The 21,876-nt window shown below is 46.4% G+C and overlaps 1 protein-coding gene across 1 annotated transcript; it reads right to left on the minus strand.

Moving 5' to 3' along the window:
- Positions 1–7,650: 7,650 nt before the first annotated feature.
- Gpkow (G-patch domain and KOW motifs) lies at positions 7,651–21,362 on the minus strand. The gene is made up of 11 exons (XM_052749550.1): positions 21,117–21,362; positions 19,656–19,816; positions 19,429–19,553; positions 16,876–16,985; positions 15,637–15,850; positions 11,898–12,030; positions 11,132–11,267; positions 10,803–10,926; positions 10,645–10,714; positions 9,335–9,420; positions 7,651–9,251 (listed from the first exon to the last, which is right to left on the minus strand). Exons 1-11 carry the CDS (start codon positions 21,284–21,286, stop codon positions 9,117–9,119), a joined length of 1,464 nt encoding a protein of 487 aa, XP_052605510.1. The 5' UTR covers positions 21,287–21,362; the 3' UTR covers positions 7,651–9,116.
- Positions 21,363–21,876: the final 514 nt, after the last annotated feature.

The raw sequence follows: 21,876 nt of genomic DNA on the forward strand, positions 1-21,876 counted from the left end.
CACAGATCCTGGGTATACCACTGTTGAGTCCCGCCTTGGTAAAAAAAAAAAATGAGGAGCCCAGTAGAGGATATTCTTGTGAGCCTATCAAAAAATTCTTTTCAGCCAGGTGGTGATGGCACATGCCTTTAATCCCAGCACTCGGGAGGCAGAGCCAGGCGGATCTCTGTGAGTTCGAGGCCAGCCTGGTCTACAGAGTGAGTTCCAGGACAGGCACCCAAACTACACAGAAAAATTCTGTCTCAAAAAGCAAAAGAAAAAAAAGCCCCAAGGGAAATTATAGTTTTCTTTCTTATCTTCCTTCCTTCCTCTCTCTCTCTCTCTTTTTTTTTTTATTAGCTAAAACCCAAAATCTCTCTCTCTCTTTTTTGGCTAAAAACCAAAAATGTCTGGGCCTCTTGGCAGCTTCTTCCTTGCCCAAGACCAGATATGCCAAAGTGTTTTGGAAAATCCGATCTCTAATCTGGCTCCTAAACAATTCTAGAGTGACCCTTCTGGGGAGAGAATAGTAAAATAGCAATAAAGGCTTGTAAAGACAAAACTCTTTGTAGCCAAGAAAATAGAATTTTTGGACAGGGTGAAACCCTCATATTCCACTTGGGACAGCTCAAGAGCTTGATCAAGGGACTACCCTTTGGGAGGTATACTGATTTTAAGTCAGTGGTTTTCAACCTGTGGGCCGTGACCCCCAGGGGTTAGGAATGACCCTCTCACAGGGGTCACCTAAGACTATTGGAAAACACAGATATTTACAAAATATGATTCATAACAGCAAAATTATAGTTAGGAAGTAGCAATGCAAATAATTTTATACTTGGGGTCACCACAACATGAGGAACTGTATTAAAGGGTCGCAGCACTAGGAAAGTTGAGAACCACTGTGTTAAGCCAGGTTTAAGCCATCACTTGTAACAGTAATGTACTGCTACTAGAATGGTCAATGTATGCTTGCTAAGTTTGAAATAAAAAACCATAATAAAAGGGGCGGAGGGTGTTGTGCCCTGGGTGCAAGACCCACAAAGAGACCACCAGAGACACGAACTCACTGAAATGCAAAAGCAAGGTTTATTGAAGCAGTTCAAGCCACCGCAGGGCCCTCGGTTGAGCACCCCGACACAGCGGAGGCTAGAGGAGGTAGGTTACATCATTTAGGGGTGCTAGTACGGGTACAATTCTGATTGGCTCAAGTTTTAGGGGCTTTCTAGAATTGCTGTGTTATCTTACTTTGTAGTTTTAACCGGTTGTTTGTCAAACTTTATAGACTACCTCCGGCATTGGGGTTTTCTGTGGTTAATCAATTGTTACCAGATAGCCCTTCAAACATCCTGACTTTGTACTTTGACTACCTCCGGCATTAGGACATTCTATGGTTAATCAGTTGCTACCAGATAGCTCTTCAAACATCCTGACTTTGTTGACCATCTCCGGCATTGGGGCATTCTATGGTTAATCAGTTGTTACCAGATAGCTCTTGAAACATCCTGACTTTGTCCTGACACCTATGTCAGCAGCTCTGAGAATTTAGAAACTCAGGCCTGTTTCAACCTGGGCTGAGGGGCTTGCTTGAAAAGGGGGTGCTTTGGTTCTTCAGGGGGCATATTGAGAAATGTTCTAACACTTCTTTTGTCTCCCTCTCCCCCAAGAATTACCTAACTACTTTTTGTTTTGTTTTGGTTTTTCGAGACAGGGTTTCTCTGTATAGCTTTGCGCCTTTCCTGGAACTCACTCTGTAGTCCAGGCTGGCCTCGAACTCACAGAGATCCTCCTGCCTCTGCCTCCCGAGTGCTGGGATTAAAGGCGTGCGCCACCACCGCCCGGCAAGAATTACCTAGCTACTTTACATTCCCTCTGAGTGTTCTTTTGTGAAAGGCCAAGATATTTATTGCCTGTTTCTAACACCATGCACCCCTGTTTGGCTTGGAACTATGTAGACCAGGATGACCCGGAACTCAAAAATCAGCCTGTCTCTGCCTCCCTAGTGCTGGGATTAAAGGCATGCATAAGCACACACAACAGCATTGATAATTTTTAATCTGTCACCTCAAAAATGACTCCGATGGAAGCACCATGGCATGGTGTGGGATCTCACTAACCTCTGACAGTAAACTAGTACCCTGTGCTGACCTTTTGCGTGCGAGCAATTTTACACACCGAGGTGGTATTTGAACCCACGACTCAAGGTCCTTAAAACTCGGCTTCAGCATGAGGCCTAGGCGGGGGTGGGGGTGGGGTGGGGGATGGGCCTACAACCACTGCGCATGCCTAGAAGCAGTTCCGGGAACCTGGTGCAGGGTTGGGGGCGGAGCTACGTTATTTCCCAGAGCCCCGCAGGCTCGGAAAGCCGCAGACCCCGGATGCGGCAGGGGACCAATCAGCGCCCACCAGGGCGGCCCCTCCGCCAATGGCCTGCGCGAGTGCCCTGGGGGCAGGTTCCAAATGGAAGGATTGGAGGGGTCGGAGGAAAGCGGGAGGACGTGGCGGGCGGGATAGAGGCGTCCCGCCGACTCGGAACTGCCATCCGCCAGCGGCGAGGGGCAGGCGGCAGGTCAGGACGGGGTCTCGGGGCGAGCGGACCGGGGGCCGTTTGCGGGCCAGACGCCGCTTCGCTCTTTCCCCACCATCGACAAGTGGGACGTCCCAAGATAGCCGCCGTGCGCAGAGGCGCGGGCCCGGGGCGGCGGCTCCGCTCCCGAGTTCCCCCCACGCCCGACACCCATGTGGTTCCGGCCGGGCTGCCGCGGTTCCGGCGCCGAGGCGGAGGCGTGGGCGCCCCTCGGTTCACACGCAGTGGTTTGGCCCGCGCTGGCGTCACAGGCTTGGGCGTGGATCCTTCCCTGAGCACAAATTCTTAGGGTGGATACAGTCCTGAGACTACGGAGATTTGCGAGGGAAAACTTAGTGGGGCGACCTGGTTTTTATTTTTGAGACAGGATCGCACACCACATATTGTCCATGCTGGCTTCAAACATATTGTGTTGGCCAGATTGAGCTAAAACTCAAGGAGATCTTCCTGCTAACCTGCTGAGCATTACAGGGCTGACTGACGAGGGTGGGGAGGGGCTTGGGAAAATACTGAACATTGCTCAGATATTTCATAAAAATAACAATCATGAGCCTGGCATAGTGGGACACGCCTTTTTTTTTTTTTTTTTAAAGATTTTATTTATTATGTATAGTGTCCTGTCTGCACGTATGCCTGCAGACCAGAAGGGGGCGCCAGATCTCACTACAGATGATTGTGAGCCATCATGTGGTTGCTGGCTATTGAACTCGGGACCTCTGGAAGAGCACCCAGATGCTCTTAAGCGCTGAGCCATCTCTCCAGCCCCAGGGGCACATGCTTTTAATCTCAGCACTGGATGGCGGCGGGGAGTGGGGGGGGGGTAAGGGGACAGGCAGATCTCTGAGTTTGAGGACAGCCTGGTCTATATACTGAGTTCTGGAACAGCTAGGGCTACATAGTGAGACCCTGTATTGACCCCCTGCCAAAAAAACCCAAAAAACAAAATAGTAACAATAGGGTCTAGAGAGATGATTCAGCAGTTAAGAGCACTGGCTTCTCTTCCAAAGGACTTGGGTTCATCCCTAGCGTCCACATGGTGGCTCACAATTGTCTGTAACTCCAATTCCCGGGGATTGAAAGCACTCTTCTAGCCTCTACAGGCACCAGGCACTCACATGGTGCACAGACATAAACGCAGCCAAAACATCTATAGATGTAAAATAAAAACCACCACCAATTAGCTTCATATCTTCTTTCATAACTCTTGTCCATTACCTGCATTCAGTCCTAATCCATTCACTTATACTTAACTTTTCTTGTTCTTTTGTTATACTGTACCCCATGTGTACATTTGCTTACACATATACATATATTATTGGCTAATTCCAAATATAACATGCATTTTTTTCTGAGATTAAAATACATTCTAAGTCCATCCATTTTTCTGCAAATTTTTAACTTGTTTTGTTAGCACTAAATAACATTCCATTTTTTAATACATGGCTAACGAAAATTTGGTGTGTGTGTATGTATTAATGGACAACTAGGTCAATTCCATTCTTTGCTAGTGATTAAAGTAGCAATAAACATGGGGGTGCCAATATCTCTACGGTAGCGTATGGAGTTCTCTGGGTATGTGCCTAGGAGTGAAATAGCTGGGTCATATGGCAGTTCCAGTTTTAGTTCTTTAAGAAGTCTCCAAACTGATTTCCACAATGACTTTACATTAACTTGCACCAGCACCAACAGTGAATAAGAGTTCCTTTCTCTCCACATCCTTTCCAACATTGGTTGTCAGATTTATTGATAGCCATTTTGACTGTGGTGAGGTGGTATCTCAAAGTAGTTTTAACTTGCATTTCCCTAATGGCTAGGGGTACTGAACACTTTTTTCTTTCTTTTTTTTTTAAAGATTTATTTATTTACTATGTATGCAGAAGAGGGTGTCAGATCTCATTACAGATGGTTGTGAGCCACCATGTGGGTGCTGGGAATTGAACTCTGGACCTCTGGAAGAGCAGTCAGTGCTCTTAACCTCTGAGGCATCTCTCCAGTGCCCAATACTGAACACTTTTTAAAAATTGTTATTGGCCATTTTTTGTTGGGTTTTCTCTGTGTGGACCTTGAACTCAGAGATCCACTTGTCTCTGCCTCCTGAGTACTAGGATTAAAGGCACGTTCCTCTGCTGGCCACCACTGCCACCACCACTACCACCCATGTCTCCCCCTTTTTTTTTTTTTTTTTTTTTTGGTTTTTTGAGACAGGGTTTCTCTGTGTAGCTTTGCACATATCCTGGAACTCACTTGGTAGTCCAGGCTGGCCTCGAACTCACAGAGATCCGCCTGGCTCTGCCTCCCGAGTGCTGGGATTAAAGGCGTGCGCCACCACCGCCCGGCTCATGTCTCCCCTTTTTAAGACAGGGCTTCTCTTTGTAGCCCTGGCTGTCCTGGAACTCACTCTGTAGACCAGACTGGCCTCGAACTCAGATATCCACCTGCCAGAGTGCTGGGATTAAAGGCGTGTGCTACCATGCCTGGCTCATTTGTATTTTTTGATGACTGCAGTTTTGTTTCCTTGGTATTCAATTTCTGCAGTTCTTTGTATATTCTGGCTATCAGCCCCTTGTCTGAGATGTAGCTAGTGAAGATTTTCTTCTGCTCTGTAGGCTGTTGGCCCTGCCCACTGTTCCCTTTGCTGTACAGAAAGTATTCATTTTCATGCAGTCCCACTTGTTGATAGTGTGGGTTAGTTCCTGTGCTCTGTTCAAAAAAGTTCTTTGGGTCAGGCATGGTGACACATGCCTTTAGTCCCAGCACTTGGGAGGCAGAGGCCTGGTCTACACAGTGAGTTCCAGGACAGCCAGGACTACATATTGAGACCCCAGAAAGAAAAATGAAAGGAAAAAGAAAGGAAAGCAAGGAACCCCCAATACCTTGAAAGGTATTTCCTATGTTTTCTTCTAAAAGTTTGAGTGTTTCAGGGTTTTTTTTTTAATTCTTTTTTTAAGGTTTTATTATTTATTTATGTATATGAGTGCTTTATCTGCATGTACAACTTTATACCAGAAGAGGGCATCAGATCCCACTAGAGATGGTTGTGAGCCACCATGTGGTTGCTGGGAGTTGAACTCAGGACCTCCTGAAGTGCTCTTAACCACGTGTTTCATGTTTAAATTAAGGTCTTTGGTAGAGGTTGTAAGCCACCCTGGTCCTCTGCAACAGCAGACAGTGCTCTTAGCCACTGAGGCATCTCTCCAGATCCTTAGGTTCTTTTTACAAAGTATGTTCTTGTTTCTTTTGTTTAAAATGAAGTGGGGATAGCTTAGCCATTTTATTTCTGGGTACTCTATTCTATTACTGGTCTGTCTATTTGTTCAAGTACCAGGCTGTCTTTATCACTACAGCTCCATAGTATAATTTGAGGTTTGGTAGGTTCAGTAGGTTCTGAATAATTGCTTTGACTATACATGGTCTTTTGTAGTTCCATATGAATTGTTTTTTCTAAACCTGTGAACTATGACATGGTAACTCTGATAGGTACTTCATTAATTCTATAAATTATTTTGGTTGTATAGATATTTTCACAATATTGATTCTGTCTATCCAGAAATATGGAATAATTTTCCACTGAGTAGTATTGTCTGTGACTTCTTTGTTCAGTATCTTGAACTTTTCTTTGTGGAGATTTTTCACTTCTTTGGTTAGATATATTCCTAAATACTTAATTTTGGAGGAATTACTTTGAATGAAATATATTCCCTATTTTCTTCCTTGGAGAATAGCCTGTTAGTATAAATGAAGGCTACTTACTGTTTTTTTTGAGACAGGGTCTCACTATGCAGCCCTGACTAGCCTTGAACTCACAGGGATCTGCCTGCTTCTGCCTCCTGGGCACTGAAAGGCTGTTTTTAATAATGATTTTGTATCCTATTACTTACTCTTGAGTGTTTATTAGGTCCATGAGTTTTCTACTAGGCTCAAAAAGGTATTTTAGGTAAAGATTCATGTCATGAAGAAGCCACAACCATCTTGATACCAAAACCAGGAGGAGAAAAGAGAGAAAGAGAAAGAGAGAGAGAAAGAGAGAGAGAGAGAGAGAGAGAGAGAGAGAGAGAGAGAGAGAGAGAGAGAGAGAGAGAATGAACAGAAAACTACAGACCAATTTTTTTGATGAACATAGATGCAAAAATTCTTAACAAAATGCTTACAAACTGAATTCAGGAATACATTGAGAAGATTACACATTATGACCAAGTGGGCTTCATCCCAGAAAGGCAAAATTGTTTCAACATACATACATCAGTAAATGGAATACATCATATAAACAAACTCAAGGACAGAAATCACATTATTTCAATTGATGCTGAAAACACATTTGACAAAGTTCAACATTTTTTATGATAAAAGCTCTGGAGACTGTAGGAATGGATGGAAAATACCACAAAATAATAAAGGTTATGTTCAATAAACCAACATTGTATTATAGCCAACACTGTATTAAATGGAGACATATTGAGCATTTCCTCTAAAATCAGGAATGAGATAAGAGAAGATGACCACTCTTCCCTATCTTATTTGATACAGTGTCAAAGTCTTAGCTATAGCAATTAGACAAGACATAAAAGGGATAAGGAAGGGGAAAAGCCACACTCTCCTTATTTCTTTTTGGAGACAAGTTCCTGACTGACCTGGAACTTGCTATGTAGACCAGGCTGGCCTCACACTCATGGAAATCTGTCTGCCTATGCCTACTGAATGCTAGGAACAAAGATGTGTGCTAACACACCCAGCACATTTCCTGTTTTTAGTTTTTGAAGAAAGGGTATTTGATGAAGCTCAGACTGTCCTAGAACTCATGGAAATCTTCCTGTCTCAGCCTCTCAAGTGACAGATTACAGATATGGGCTACCACACTTGGAGATTCATGTCTTTTAATGTCTGTTCTTTGGCTAGAGAGTTGTTTGCCTTTGTACAATAGACAGCAATCTGCCTCTTTTCCTGGTGGTCCCGGGGATGGAACCCAAGGCTTTACTAGGCACACACCACACGGAGCCCATCCCTAGCCCCAATTACCTGTATCATCCTATTCTGGGGTGTTCATTCTGTTCAGTGTGTACCACAGGCTGACAAATTAGTGTTTTTTGGGGGGGGGGGGGCGTTGAGACAGGGTTTCTCTGTGTAGCTTTGCGCCTTTCCTGGAACTCACTCTGTAGACCAGGCTGGCCTCGAACTCACAGAGATCCGCCTGCCTCTGCCTCCCGAGTGCTGGGATTAAAGGCGTGCGCCACCACCATCCAGCAAATTAGGTATTTTTACCTGTGGCTCAGATCTAAGTCAAATATCATTTACTGCATGAATGACTTAAGCTTCAAGGATAATTTAGAAGCAGCTGTGTCTAAGGTTTTGACTTCTTAATTACTGAGCCATCTCTCCAGCCCCTAAGGCTCTGACTTCTCTTGTTGACTTTTATCTTGGGCCATTAAGCAGGAAAGAGGTTCAGGACTCTCGACAATAACCTTTTTTAAAATATAGTCACCTAGGGCAAGCAGAGAAACTGCATGAGTCAGAAATACCTCTTAAGCTCCAAGCTAATGTTTTGGGACTAAAAGTGACTGGCTCCTTTGGAGATTAGAAGTAAGCCATCCCATCTGTGGGCATAAGTCTCCATTTCTCTTCAGTGCATCATCATCAGCTCAGTGACATTTCTGGAGATCTGCCCTGGATTAAGGATGACAGACGCCCCTACTAGAGCTCCCAGTGGGAGCAGCAGGCAGTTTCCCTTACTCTGACAAACTACCAGACATAAAGGAAGTGTAAGGAGGAGAGGTCTGTTTCCCTTCACAGTTTTGGAGGTTCTAAGTCATGACCTAAGTAATCTCTACCAGGCCTTTATCTTTCAAAGGTCAGAAATAAGTGCTACTGGCATCATCCTGGGCAAGAACCCTTTAAGATATGGACATATGGGCTGGAGAGATGGCTCAGTGGTTAAGAGCATTGCTGTTCTTTCCAAGGACCCAAGTTTGGTTCCCAGCGCCCATGTCCAACAGCTTGCAATTTCCTGTAACTTCAGCTCCAGGGGGACTCAACACTCACGGACTCATAATCACACACTCTCACCCAGGCACACACATACATATAACTAAAAATCCAATAAATCTTAAAAAAAGAAAGGCATGGGCCTTTGAAAGCCATTCCAGACCCAAACTCAGGAAGTTGTTCTGAGATGTAGCACTGGAGATCCTATGGTGTTTGTCTGGGGACAGAGTTCATAGTTTCTATGTTCCCAGAGTGAGTTCTGTATTGGATGGGTAATTTAACTTGTCCTGTACCCTGAGCAGGGACACGAGGCTAAGAAATGAAGTAGTTCTACCTCAGTCATCTCAGTTCCCACCTGAATTCCCAGCTCACACACTGGTTTGGATTTTATCTTCCCACTTTTTAAAATGAACTCTATTACACTCTAAATTTTGGTAAATAGTCTGGTCTGTGTACTCACGTTCCTGTCCTTGTACCTCAAAGGAGGACAGAACAATTATCCCCATCTTCTCCACGGCATCCGGTGTAGACTGCTACACAACTCGTGACAGCCTAGGTGCTGGCAGTGCTCCACATGTCAGTCTTCATCTGAGACACTGGGGCCTACGTACTGGCAGATAGTGTCATAGTGGAGCTCCACCACCCGATTCTCTCTCCCAAGTTGTACCAAAGCCTGACTCTGCACGCTGTCCCGACTCAGAAGAAGTCCCACCTGAGGAGGGATGGGGTAGAGTCAGTAAGGTCAGCCCAGATCCTCAGTGATCTTCAGACTCATTTCCAGGCATGGGAACTCACCTTTCCAGCGTGTGGTCCCAGCACCACCATCACACGGTGGCCCTCGCCCTTGGGAATCAGGGTTTCCAGCATGCCTTCTCTCACGCCTGCAGATGAGGGAGAGGGGAATGAGGTCCAGAGCAAGGGCCAGCCTGGCCAGATCCTGTCAGGAGGGCCCTTGCTAAGATTTATTAGAGGTACTCTTTCTCCCCTCTCCAGACAAGGTTTCTCTGTGTAGCCTTGGATGTCTGAGAACTTGCTCTGTAGCCCAGGCTGGCCTCGAACTCACAGAGATCCATTGTCTCTGCCTCCCAAATGCTGGGATTAAAGGCGTGCACCACCACCGCCCGGCAGAGCTACTCTTACACCCTGTTGATAGATGGAGTCCCGCACTACCAATTTCACAGGTGAGAAGATCAAGGAGTAATTCACAGAAATAACCGCCATACAGGAATATTTTCCTACAGAAACTATTTACTGGGAACATTCTCAGCCTGCCCTGCAGTGTGAACTCAGTATACTTCTTCTTGTAAAGGCAATAGTTTTGACAGCGATGAATAGTTATTTTAATGCTAATTGACATGGGAAATACACAGGGTTTAGGTAATCCCTCTTGAAGAAGTATCTGCTCTGGAAGAGGATGCTGGGCCTTGCAAAGAACGTGAGCCCTGCCCAACTGCCCAGCTCGTGGCCTCAGATACCATTCTTTTTTTTCTTTTCCTTCCTTCCTCTTCTTTTTTTTTTTTTTTAGTTTTTTGAGACAGGGTTTCTCTGTGTAACAGCTCTGGCTGTCCTGGAACTTGCTCTGTAGACTAGGCTGGCCTCAAACTCACAGAGATCCGCCTGCCTCTGCCTCCCCAAGTGCTGGGATTAAAGGTATGTGCCACCACTGCTTGGCCCTCAATTTCTTTTTAAAACAGGATCTTATACCATAGCCCAGGTTGGCCTAGAACTCACTATAGTCCAGGCTGAACTTGGACTTGTAGGAATCCTACTTCAGCCTCCTAAGTACTGGAATGGCTTCTTTCTTTTTTCTTACATTTCTTTTAGACTTATTTCTTTTATGTGCATGAGTGTTTTGCTTGCACATGTCTGTGGCACCATGTGTATGTCTGTTGCTCACCGATGTCAGAAGAGGGCATCAGATCATCTGAAACTGGAGTTACAGACAGTTGTGAGCCGCCACGTAGGTGCTTGGAATTGAACCTGGGTCCTCTGGAAGAGTAGCCAGTGCTCTTAACTACTGAGCCACCTCTCCAACCCCTGGAATGGACCCTTTCTTTATCACCCTCTAGGATGGGAACATCACAGGTATAGTGGCTCAGAGGTACCTTCTAGAACTCGGCCTTCATCTGTCCGACACACACAAGTATCTGGGCTGAGGACATCTTCAATCGTCATCTAGAGATGAATGGGGAGGAAGTAAGATGTTAGAGGGTTAAGGGCCCAGTCCCTGGGTAAGGAAGGGATTCTGGTTGTGGGGTCCTACCTTGGTGTTGTAATACCGGCCCCCCTTGTGCAGTTTGTCAATGAAGCGCACACGTAAGTCCCTGTGCAGCCAGTGCGTGTTCTTAGCGGCGGCCTTCTCACTCTTTGCCACCGCTTCATCCTGCCTGTGGAGAAAGCCAGCGCCTGCTTAGGGGTTTGTCCCAGCCATGTTAAAGCCAACCTACCTTTAAGGGCCACCCCTACTGCTGTCCCCAGTTCCTTCTATGCCCTGCCTTGCCCTGCACATTTTCCCTGACTGCCTGAGCCACCCCATACCTTGCCTTCTTCTGCAAGCCCAGAGGCCCGGGCTCCTGCCCAGGCTCCTCCTACCTGTCTGGGGAGTGTTTCCGCTTCCTCTCTGAATCCTTCTGCCGCCTCCTTGAGTCCTCCTGATTCTGGAGGGCTTTCAATGACAGGGCTGTTCCAGTTGTTCTGTGCTGCTCTGTGGAAGTTTTACTCACGTGGCCTGTTCAAGGGGGTATAGGGACATCAAGGAGAAAGTCTCACTGACATTTCCTCTCAAGGGCCATTGTCCTCTTGCCAAAGGCCCCAATCCCTATCTACCTCCTTCAAGAAGCTGCTCTCGAGACCCCAGCCTCCAGCAGACACAGTGGAGTCAACTGCCTAGTGTACATAACAAAGTAGAAGAAGAACTGCAGGGACCTCTAGCTGCCCCCAATCATTACTGCTCTGTTTGCCTCTCCTTTGCACACACCCTAACCCTAGTCTCCTATGTAGCCCAAGAGAGAACCATCACTCCAAATACACAAGGCCCTCCTGGGGGTAGGAACTGCTTTCCATACTCATTTCTTGCTGCTTGGAGGGGTGCAGACACAGGGTATTAGATCAGTCCCTTCTCAGTCAAACTGAACAGACTAGGTGGGATATGGCCCAATGGTCGAGCCCACTTAGCACTGTCAAGGCTCTGGGTTCTATCCCCAGCACCGCCACACAAACAAAAGTGAATAAACTATTCTTGTCCCCGCTCATGCCTGACCTCTGACTGCAAGTCCCACACTGCTCCTCCTCCCTCCAGATCTGGAGAGAACCTGTCTGTCCCCGTGCCTCCCGAAGTTTCCAGCTATAAGGGTCTCACCTGGCTGTGAGGCGTGGTTATCAAACTCCTGCTGCGAAACAGGCCGTAGGCAATACTCACTAACAGTCACAACGCGGTTGCCTGCTGCCAGACGAACCATGGCCCGAACATTGTCAGGATCAAGGCCTTCTACCTAAGGGGGAGGCAGGGATAAGGCAGGGGGTGAATGGACTACAGCTGCTAGGTCTGAAATGTCTAGCCCTTACATCCAGCAGGTTTGAGCTGTGTCTCTCTTACCTTGTTGTGACCTGTTCGTTGGTTTCGTTTTTGGATACAGGTTCTCACTATGTAGCCTCGGCTGGCCTATAACTAAAATCCACCAGTCTCTGAGTGCTGGGATTAAAGGTGTAGACCGCTATGCCCACTGTATGCTGTGACCTTTGATGGCTAGGACCAGGCATGGTTCCTTTATCCCTTCTACCAAACTGTGACTCCTAAGAAGTGGGACCAGGCACATGTTCCCGGGTCTCCCCTAGCAAAATGTAAAACGAAGACTTCTTTGTGTGTATACGTGGTATACACACAGGTACCTACTGTTTGTGTGCTGTGTGCACATGTGTGTGGAGGAAAGACATCCACATCAGGTGTCTTCCTTGAATGCTCATCACCTTATGCTTTTTCCTTTTTCCTTTTTTTTGAGACTATGTAGCTAGCCTTGGCTGACCTGGAACTTACTATATTACCAGGCTGGCTTCAAAGTTACAGAGATCTCTTTGCCTTTGCCTTTTAAGTGCTGGGATTAAAGGTGTAAATAACCTTACTTTTTGGAAATTTTTAGTTCATATATGTGCGTCTTTTGCCTGCATGTATGTGTCTGTACATCCTGTCATGTGTATGCCTGGTATCTGCTGAGCCCAAAAGAAGGTGCTGGATCTCCTGTGAACTGCTATGTGGGTGCTGGGAATCGAATACAGGTCCTTTGAAGAGCAGCAAGTGCTCTTAATGGCTGAGCCATCTCTCCAACCCCAAAACCTTTTTTTTTTTTTTTGAGACAGTGACCCTGGAGCTCACTGACTCAGCTAGGCTGGCTGGCCAATGAGCCTCAGAGATCTTAGAGTCTCTACTCCCCAGCTTTGGGTTATAGATGCATGTGTGCCTAGCTTTTATGTGGGTGCTGGGGATCCAAACTCATGTCCTTATGCTTGCGTGCCTGTCAGTCACTTCACACACTGAGACATCCCCCTACCTCTCACTTTTTTCAAGATAGGTTCCAGGCTAGACTAGTACTTGTCATATAGCCCAGGCTGGTCTCAAACTTGCAGCAATTCTCCTGTTTTAGCTTCTGAGGTACTGGGTTTGCATGCATGCATGCATAAGCCACCATGCTTGCTTCAGACATCCTGTAAACGCTTAAGTTTCATGGACACTGTGGGAAATGGCATTTTCTCCATTCTGGTTGAGAACTGACGCTCAAAAAGGCCCAGCAAATTGTTCTGGAGTACCTACTGAAGCAGTGGACCAGGCAGGCCTGCAAGACCAGGACTTACAGGGCTGGAGAGATAGCTCAGCAGTTAAGACAGGTACTACTCTTGCAGAGGACCTGAGCTCAGTTCCCAGCATCCACGCTGGGTGGCTCACAACCACTTGTTAATCCAGCTCTAGGGTGAACTCACCTATACATACCTACCTACACACATACACTTATTTTTGTTGTTGTTTTGAGACAAGGTGTCACTATGTAATCTTGACAGGCCTGGAACTCACCATATCGACCAGGCTGGTCTCAAATTCATAGAGATCTGACAGCCTCTGCCTCCTGAGTGTTGGAATTAAAGGCATACACTACCACGCCTGGCTAGACATACACATAATTTAAGAAATAGTACTATGAAGAGCTTTGCATTGTGGGAGTTCCTTCCTTTCTCACTCCCTGGCCATTTTGGTGGCTGCTCTTGCCTGGGGGCTGTCCTGAACATACAATAGGAAGATGGTGGCCACAAAGACAGAAAGGTCTCTGGAATCAATCAACTCTAGTTCTAGGTTGTTATAAAAACTGAAAAGTAGATGCTGGGATACAAGTAGACTCTGAAGACGGTCAGACAGGGTAAAGCAACAGTGGTTATTCTCACCAACAACTGCCAGCTTTGAGGCAATCTGAAATAGAATACTCTGCCACGTTGGCCAAAATTCGTGTCCATATTGCGAGTGGTAATGATATGGAATTGGGCACAGCTGGTGGGAAGTACTACAGAGTATGTGCACTGGCTTGCTAGGTGATTCTGATAGTATTGGAGGCATGTCAGACAAACTGGTGGAAAGTAACCAGAAAACTTTTTAAATAACACTAGCAGAGCTCACTTAAAACCCACCCCTTTTGCTCTCTCTCTCTCTCTCTCTCTCTCTCTCTCTCTCTCTCTCTCTCTCTCTCTCTCTGCATGTAAATCCACGTGTGTGGGGGCTGAGAGGTATCACCAGGTGTCTTCCTCAGTCGCTCTGCACTTTACTGAAGCAGGGTCTCTTGCTGCATCTGGAGCTGGCCAGTTCAGGCTACTACAGATAGCCAGGTTGCTCTGGGGATTCTAGCTCCTCCTCCTGAAGGCTGGGATTACCTGCAGCTGCCACACTTTCCTGGCTTCTAGTAGGTTCCAGGGGGTCTGAACTCCAGTCAAGCTTGTATAGTAAGCACTTAGTCCACTGAGTCATCTCCCCAGCCCCTTCTCCTATTTTTTTGACACAAGGTTTTGCTGCATACCTAAGGCTGGCTTTGAACTCACTACATAGCTCAGGATAGCCCTGAATCTTCAGTAATCCTCCTGCCTCAATCTCCCGAATATGTCATCATGCCCATCCCTTGTCTTTCGTCCCCTTTCATTTAATTAAATTTTTTTTATTTCTGAGATTGTATTTTAATTACAACATTTCTCGCCTTCCCTTTCCTCCCTCCAAACCCTCACATATATCCCTCCCCACTCTTTCAAATTAAAAGCCTCCTTTTTTACCAACTGTTACTGCATGCATATATGTATTTGTATATACTATATATCCCTAAATACACCCTGCTCAGTCCGTATAATGCTACCTGTATGTGTTTTCAGGGCTCACTGTTTGGCACCAAAAAACCAACTGGTGTGCTGCTCTTCCCTGGGGAAGGCCACCTCTCCTATTCCCAGTTTTTCTCAGTTGTCTACAGTGCTTTGTGCAGGGCTGAGGCCTCACGGGTTTTTCTCCGTCCAGTCTGCCATGTTCACTGATGTCATCCTTGTTTAGCTCACATTGGGCAGTCATGTTGGAGAGACTTTAGGGTGTAGCTTCTGATGTTGCTAGGAGACAACAATCTCATAGCAAACTCCTCCCTGACCCTGGTCTTACATCGTTCTGCCTCCTTTTCTGCAATATTCCCTGAGGTTCAGGTACAGGAATGTTTTATAGACATATCTTTTGGGACTTGGTTCCACAACTCTGTATTTTGATTGGTTGTGGCTTTTATTTATTTATGAAAAGGAGTCTTGTTATGTATCCTAGGCTGGCCTTGAACTCTTGGAAATTCTTCTGCCTCAGTCTCCTAAGTGCTAGTATTACAGGTATGGTCCACTATGGCCTGTTCTTGGACTTCCCATGTAACCCAGGCAGGTCTTGAATTTGTGATCTCCCTGACTGTTTCTAGAGTGTTGGGATTACAGGCCTGGACCACGACACCTGGCTTCACTGACGGCCTTTCTACCCACAACTCCTCACTCTGGCCCTCAAATCAATCTTCCCTGCTGCCTGCCATGGCCTCAGGGGTATGTTGGTTTCTTACCTTCCCATAGAGGCCCCGGTAAGGGCCAGAAAGGACCACCACAGCTCCTCCAGGCATCAACCCTTGAGGCTGGCCTTCCTTATCTTTCTTTCGATCCCCATCTGGTCTTGGTGGGTGGTGAGAGGCAGTGGAGGTCAAGGCCTGGGCCTCCATCAGGTTGGCACCCAGCCCTAAGCCTTTGGGCCTAAGAGAGTTGACTCGGGGCTTCACTACTCTGTAGAGAAGAACACAGGCTTGTGAGAGTATAAGTCTTCAACACCTTCCTGCCAGGATCTAAACACACCCCAGACATACTTAGTTTTATTTATTTTACTTATTTGTGTATGCTTGTGCACCATGACACATACATGAAATCAGAGGACAACTTGTGGGAGTCTATTCTCTTTCTACCATGTCAGTTCTGAGGTCATCAGGTTTACAACCAAGGGCCTTTATCTGCCCGGCTATCTCACCAGCCCCACATCTATATTTAGATTACCCTTTCTGATATCACATTAGAACTTTCTGAGCTATAAAAATGCCAACTTTTCTTTTCTGATGTTAGGGGTCAAACGCAAGGCCTCAATGCATGATAAGGATACTCTACCACTGAGTTATACTTTCAGCCGCCCATTTGATTCAAGTGAATTAACTTGTTGCATATACTATCTATTACATCCTATGTACAAGTGCCAAGTTAGGCTGGCCTAAACAAATAGAGTAATTTCTCTCCAGAAGAAGTCATATGTTATGCATAGCGAGCAAGGGGAACAGTTCAGAATGCTCAATACCAATCAAAGTCACATTTGGCTACCAAATGACTTAGGAATTCTTGGGATTTACAACTGCAAAGGGATCTTGTTTTTCAGTCCCGGGATTCTAAGTCTACGAAGGAAGAGTAAACATGTTTGGTTTCTGCTTACTAGGGACTAAACCCTACCGTGTGTGCTGCATGGATATAATTTCATCTAACTCTTGCAGTACTACCACCTGCATTTTCTAGATGAGCAAACTGATCCACAAAGAGGCAACTTTATGTAAGTGGACCTTCTTACTGTTTTGAAGGCAAATCTGAGGTTGTCTGCTTTTTGTCTATTCTTTGGCTCTGTGGAAACCAGAGCTGGAAACAGAAGCAGGCGACCACTGAATTGGTGGGGGTGACAATGTCCGTCCTGTGCACCTGGATGGCTCTAGATTAACCATAACCACAGGGCTCTTGTTTATACCCAGGGTCCACCCCGCATTCCCCACCGAACTCACTGACTGAAAGTGTTGCCGATGCCCTTGCCAGGTTTCCATCCCATGCCTCGCAACATGGCCAGCCCATAGGCCTCCACAGGGACTGCCTCATAGTCAGCTTCCTTCGGAACCTATTGGTCAGGCAGGAGAAGGGAGTCAGGCTTGGCTTGCAATGTGCCCTGTTTGCAGTGTATTTCCTGCCACTCACAGGTGACTTCCTACACCCCTGGCCCTTGAACATCATGTCTGTGCCTGGTTTCAGTGGTGGTCAGAAGAAACACTGGATGCCCTGGAACTGGAGGGATGGATGGATGTGTGCCATGTGGGTAATGGGACTTCAACCCAGGCCTGGTCTCTAAAAGAGCAACAAGTGCTCTTAACTTCTGGGCCATTGCTCTAGTACCCTTATCCTCCAATTTTGTTTGTTTGTTTGAGACAGGATTTCACTATGTAGCTCTGGCTATCCTGGAACTCTCTATGTTGACCAGACCAGGCTGGCCTCTAACTCACAGAGATCAGCCTGCCTCTGCCTCCTAAGTGGTGGGATTAAAGGTGTGCGCCACCACACCTAGCTCAACAAGTATTTATAAAGAACCTATTATAGAGGCTGGAGAGAAAGCTCAGAGGGTAAGAGCCAGGGTGCACATTTATACATGTAGGAAAAAGACATACACATGAACTAAAAATAAATATGCCTTAAAATTTATTTAAAGGATCTATTCTGTAGAAAGTGCTATTTTAGGTGCTGAGGATAAGGAGCTAATAAAATGGAAAACCTTTGTTGGGGCTTATGTTCTAGTTGTCAAGGCATACAATAAATCAAATTCTGAAAACATGATACATCAGGTGGTGACACATTTTATAAAGAACAATAAATAAATAAATAAAGCAGTACTATGCACACTGGCACTGCCCAGTATCCTGTGTATGAGATGAGGAAGGAGTGTGGCTTAAAGCCAAGAATTTGAAACTAGCCCGGGCAGCATGGTGAGCCCCATCTCAAAAACAAAAACAAAGAATTGGCTAAGGGAATGACTGGGAGAGGAGTGCCACTGACATGTCATTTAATCCAAGATAAATGATAGAAGAAGGTATAAGGATATGAGAAGAGTGCTCCGAACAGACTCAGTTGTAAAAATAAAGACCTCCTGGGCCTGGAGGCACATGCCACAGGGGAGGAGGGAGGAGCATAGCTCTGTGAGCTCAGGGCCAGCCAGAGCTCCACAGTCAGACCCTGCCTCAAAAAACAAAACAAGGGCCGGGCGGTGGTGGCGCATGCCTTTAATCCCAGCACTCGGGAGGCAGAGCCAGGTGGATCTCTGTGAGTTCGAGGCCAGCCTGGGCTACCAAGTGAGTTCCAGGAAAGGCGCAAAGCTACACAGAGAAACCCTGTCTCGAAAAAACAACAACAACAACAACAAAAAAAAAAACCAAAACAAGGTAGCTGGCTCAGGGGTTAAGAGCACTGGCTGTTCTTCCAAAGGTTCAGTTCCCAGCACCCACATGGCAGCTCACAGTTACCATAGATACAGAGTGAGATCCTGCCTAAAAAAAAAGGGTGAGGGTGGGGAGAACATAGCCTGATAGAGGTGAAAGCACAATGACTCTAAGTTCAAGGTCATTCTTGGCAACAGAATGAATTCAAGGCTAGCTTGAACTACATAAAACTGTCTCAAAAAGAAGAACCCCAAAGCACATCTGAAGACTGATGAGAATGGTTCAGCTGAAAGAAGGATGAATTACCAGCTAAAGAGCTGAGCTCCAAACGCCATTATTTCCACATTTCTTTATTCCTCCACAGCTATTCCATACACTGCGGTTGCCTCAGATTGACACGCACCTCTGATTTCCCACAAGTGTGCTGATTCTTGGGCTGTTGCTGCCGTTAAGGGTAGTCAAGCTTACCTTTCTTCTCTCACCAGACCCTAACCTTCCAGGCTTCACTCGTGCCACTCCTCTGAGTGTCCTTACCACGTCTCTCCTGGACTAGGCGACTTGCTTCCTTGCCTCCCTTCACTATCAGTCATATTTGGTCATGGCAGCCAGAGGGGATCCTGTTACAACCCTTGTCTGCTCCGAATTTTCTCATAGCTCTCATTTCATTCACAGTAAAAGACCAAGTTCCCGCTGTGGCTCAGAAGGCCCTTTTTAATCTGGCCCCCTCTGCCTTCATCTACTGCCTGACCCCTCATTCATTCCAATCCAGTCACACTGGTTTCCTTAATGTTCTTCAAGCACTACAGGTTAAAAAAGAAGAAAGAAAGAAAGAAAGAAAGGAAGAAAGAAGAAAAGAGGAAACAGACAAACGTGGTTCCAAAGAGTGTGTACCCTTATGGCATTTGTATTTCCCATCCACTTTGCTGTCTACCTCATTCAGACAATCCCAGGATTCAAGTACTTTTTTCTCTTACACCCTGCTATCTATTTGTTAAAGTTTCTAATAGGGATGGAAGGAAGAAAGGCTAATTGGCAAAGCTTTGGGACACGCACACACACTTTCCCTGCTATGTGCAAGGAGGCTAGGTAGACAGGGTAGAGGGAATGATGCAGGAGGGAGGCAAAGGGGCAGCTCACTGTCTCAGCCTGAGGTTCGCTGTCTGGTCCTTCTTCACTGGGATTGCATCCTTTCTGGATCATGGGGATAGTGAGCGTGGGGTCAACACCTGCATTCTCCCTCTCCTCCAGAGACTTCTTGGATTCTAAGGAAGAACGGGAGGGATCAATGAGGCCATACTCTCTCCTTCCAACTTCCTCCCCGTCTATCTGTGCTGGGGCAGAGCAAAGGGGGAGGTTTCACTTACCCTCAATGAGCTCCTTCACAGCCAGGGAGAGCACACCATCTGACATCAACACAGTCCTAGTTTCTGAGGATGGCTTGGAGCTCTTGGGCATTGGTTGCCTTCGAGACCCATTCTGGATCAATGGGATGACCAGTTCCTTGGGGGCTTCTGGAGGATTCACACTGATGTGGGTACAGAGAAAAAAGGTTGGGAAAGTAGAAGTATTAGAAAATAGAAATATTGCCGGGCGGTGGTGGCACACGCCTTTAATCCCAGCACTTGGGAGGCAGAGCCAGGAGGATCTCTGTGAGTTCGAGGCCAGCCTGGGCTACCAAGTGAGTTCCAGGACAGGTTCCAAAGCTACACAGAGAAACCCTGTCTCAAAAAACCAAAAAAAAAAAAAAAGAAAAAAAAAAAAGAAAATAGAAATATCAACACCCAGCCCTATGGATCATGTTCCACAGGTTCTTTTTCACAGGTTCCCCCATTTCTTTTTGAAACAGTATCTCACTCTGTAGCCTAGGCTGGTCTTATAAACTCAGTCCTCCTGGTGCAACCTTCTAGTGCTGGAATTACAAGCATGCATCATCTCTCCTCGTGTCCCGCAGCTTTAAATGTGTCTTGTGGGAATCACTCCTAGGCTCTCAGCCACAATGACCTACAACATCATCATCTTTGGTGGAGATTCTCCCCAGTTCCAGGCTGGCAAACTGTCCTCTGGGTCTGGACAGCTGTCTTCCAGAAGTCCCTCCCTTAGGCCTTTCAGATCAGGTTTTTTTTTTTTTTTTGGTTTTTCGAGACAGGGTTTCTCTGTGTAGCTTTGCGCCTTTCCTGGGACTCACTTGGTAGCCCAGGCTGGCCTCGAACTCACAGAGATCCGCCTGGCTCTGCCTCCCGAGTGCTGGGATTAAAGGCGTGTGCCACCACCGCCCGGCTTCAGATCAGTTTTTTAATTATGCTGTTGATGGCCTCCCCAAACCTGAATTTGCCTCGTTCTCCAAATTGGAGAAGCTCCCACATTTCAGATGAGACACGTAGAGTCCTGTCATATCCTTTCTTTCCCTTTCTCAAGACGCACACGTCCTCAAGTCCCAACGACTTTTTCTCTGAGGAATATATACCTCTGGTCATCAGGCCCCATTTCACCCACCTCTCTAACAAACCTCCTCCTTCTTTCCCTTAAATTATTAAACTTAATAACAATTTATTATTTTTCTTTCTGTTTAACTTTATATATATATATATATATATATATATACTCTCATATAGCCCAGGCTAGCGTTCAACTCCTGATCCTCTTGGGCCAGCTTCCCAGGTGTTGACATTACAGGAGTTTGCCACCACTCCTGGATGTCTCCATAAATTTCTTGGGACTGTTTTTGAGGCTTTCCAAGCCACTGTCACCAAGACAAACAACTCGTATTCTGCCCTGCTTACGGCCACTGCACTGATTTCCAAAACGTGAAAGACCCGGCGTTTTACCTGTGCAGCTCCCTCCCTTCCACGGTCGTCAAGAAATCTTTCTCCTCCGAGGCCCGTCCTTCTCCGTCTCCGGTGTCTGCCAGTCGCCTCCGGGCAGACGTGCGAGTGAAACCGAAAGAAATCGGGGCCGGTGAAGCGGCAGCCGGCCGTACACTTTCTGGGTCCGCCATCTTCTCCCGATTCCCAGGCTAGCGCGCTGCTTGCTGGGAAGTTTAATTTAAGCTCAATTCGCTAGGGGCCGGCCGAGGAGCAAAAGAACAACCTATCCCACAAAGCAACGCCTCAGCGACAGGTCTTGAAGCCGTGGGAAAAAAGATCGCGCTCTTGGACGTCATAAGAACGCGCCGCGCCAAGCATTCTGGGAAATGTAGTTCTCAGTGATATAACTGTGGTGGAATATTGATTCGGTTCTTCCTAGGTTCTCAACTGTTTGTAACGCAGTTCTAGGGCATCCAGTACCCTCTTCGAACTCCGCAGGCACCATGCACGCACGTGACGCACATATACAAATGCAGGCAAAATGCTTATATTCACAAAATAAATAAATCTTGTGTTTGACAAGTACATAATGTGCATCTAAAGTGTGTACCTTCCTGTGTATTACTGATGTAGGAAGTGTCATAAGGAGAAAAAACAGGACTGTGCCAGGGACGTGGTTCAGTGTGTAGTGCCGGTAATTTACTTAAACTTGGGGCCTCGCCTCGGCAAGCACTGTACCATTGGACTATATTACTTTAATTTCTTTTCTCGTTCTTCTTTG

Source organism: Peromyscus californicus, unplaced genomic scaffold (assembly GCF_007827085.1).
Source record: "Peromyscus californicus insignis strain IS unplaced genomic scaffold, ASM782708v3 Scaffold_10__1_contigs__length_136768540, whole genome shotgun sequence".
Lineage (NCBI taxonomy): Eukaryota > Metazoa > Chordata > Mammalia > Rodentia > Cricetidae > Peromyscus > Peromyscus californicus.

Bases quoted from the DNA above. Each gene is read 5' to 3' on its own strand.
- Gpkow (XM_052749550.1), bottom strand. From the start codon at position 21,286: ATGGCGGACCCAGAAAGTGTACGGCCGGCTGCCGCTTCACCGGCCCCG. The intron at 12,031-15,636 runs GTAAGAAACCAA...CCTCCCCCTTAG, and splicing joins ACCGGGGCCTCTATGGGAAG to GTAGAAGGCCTTGATCCTGA. The intron at 9,252-9,334 runs GTGAGTTCCCAT...ATCCCTCCTCAG, and splicing joins TGGGACCACACGCTGGAAAG to GTGGGACTTCTTCTGAGTCG.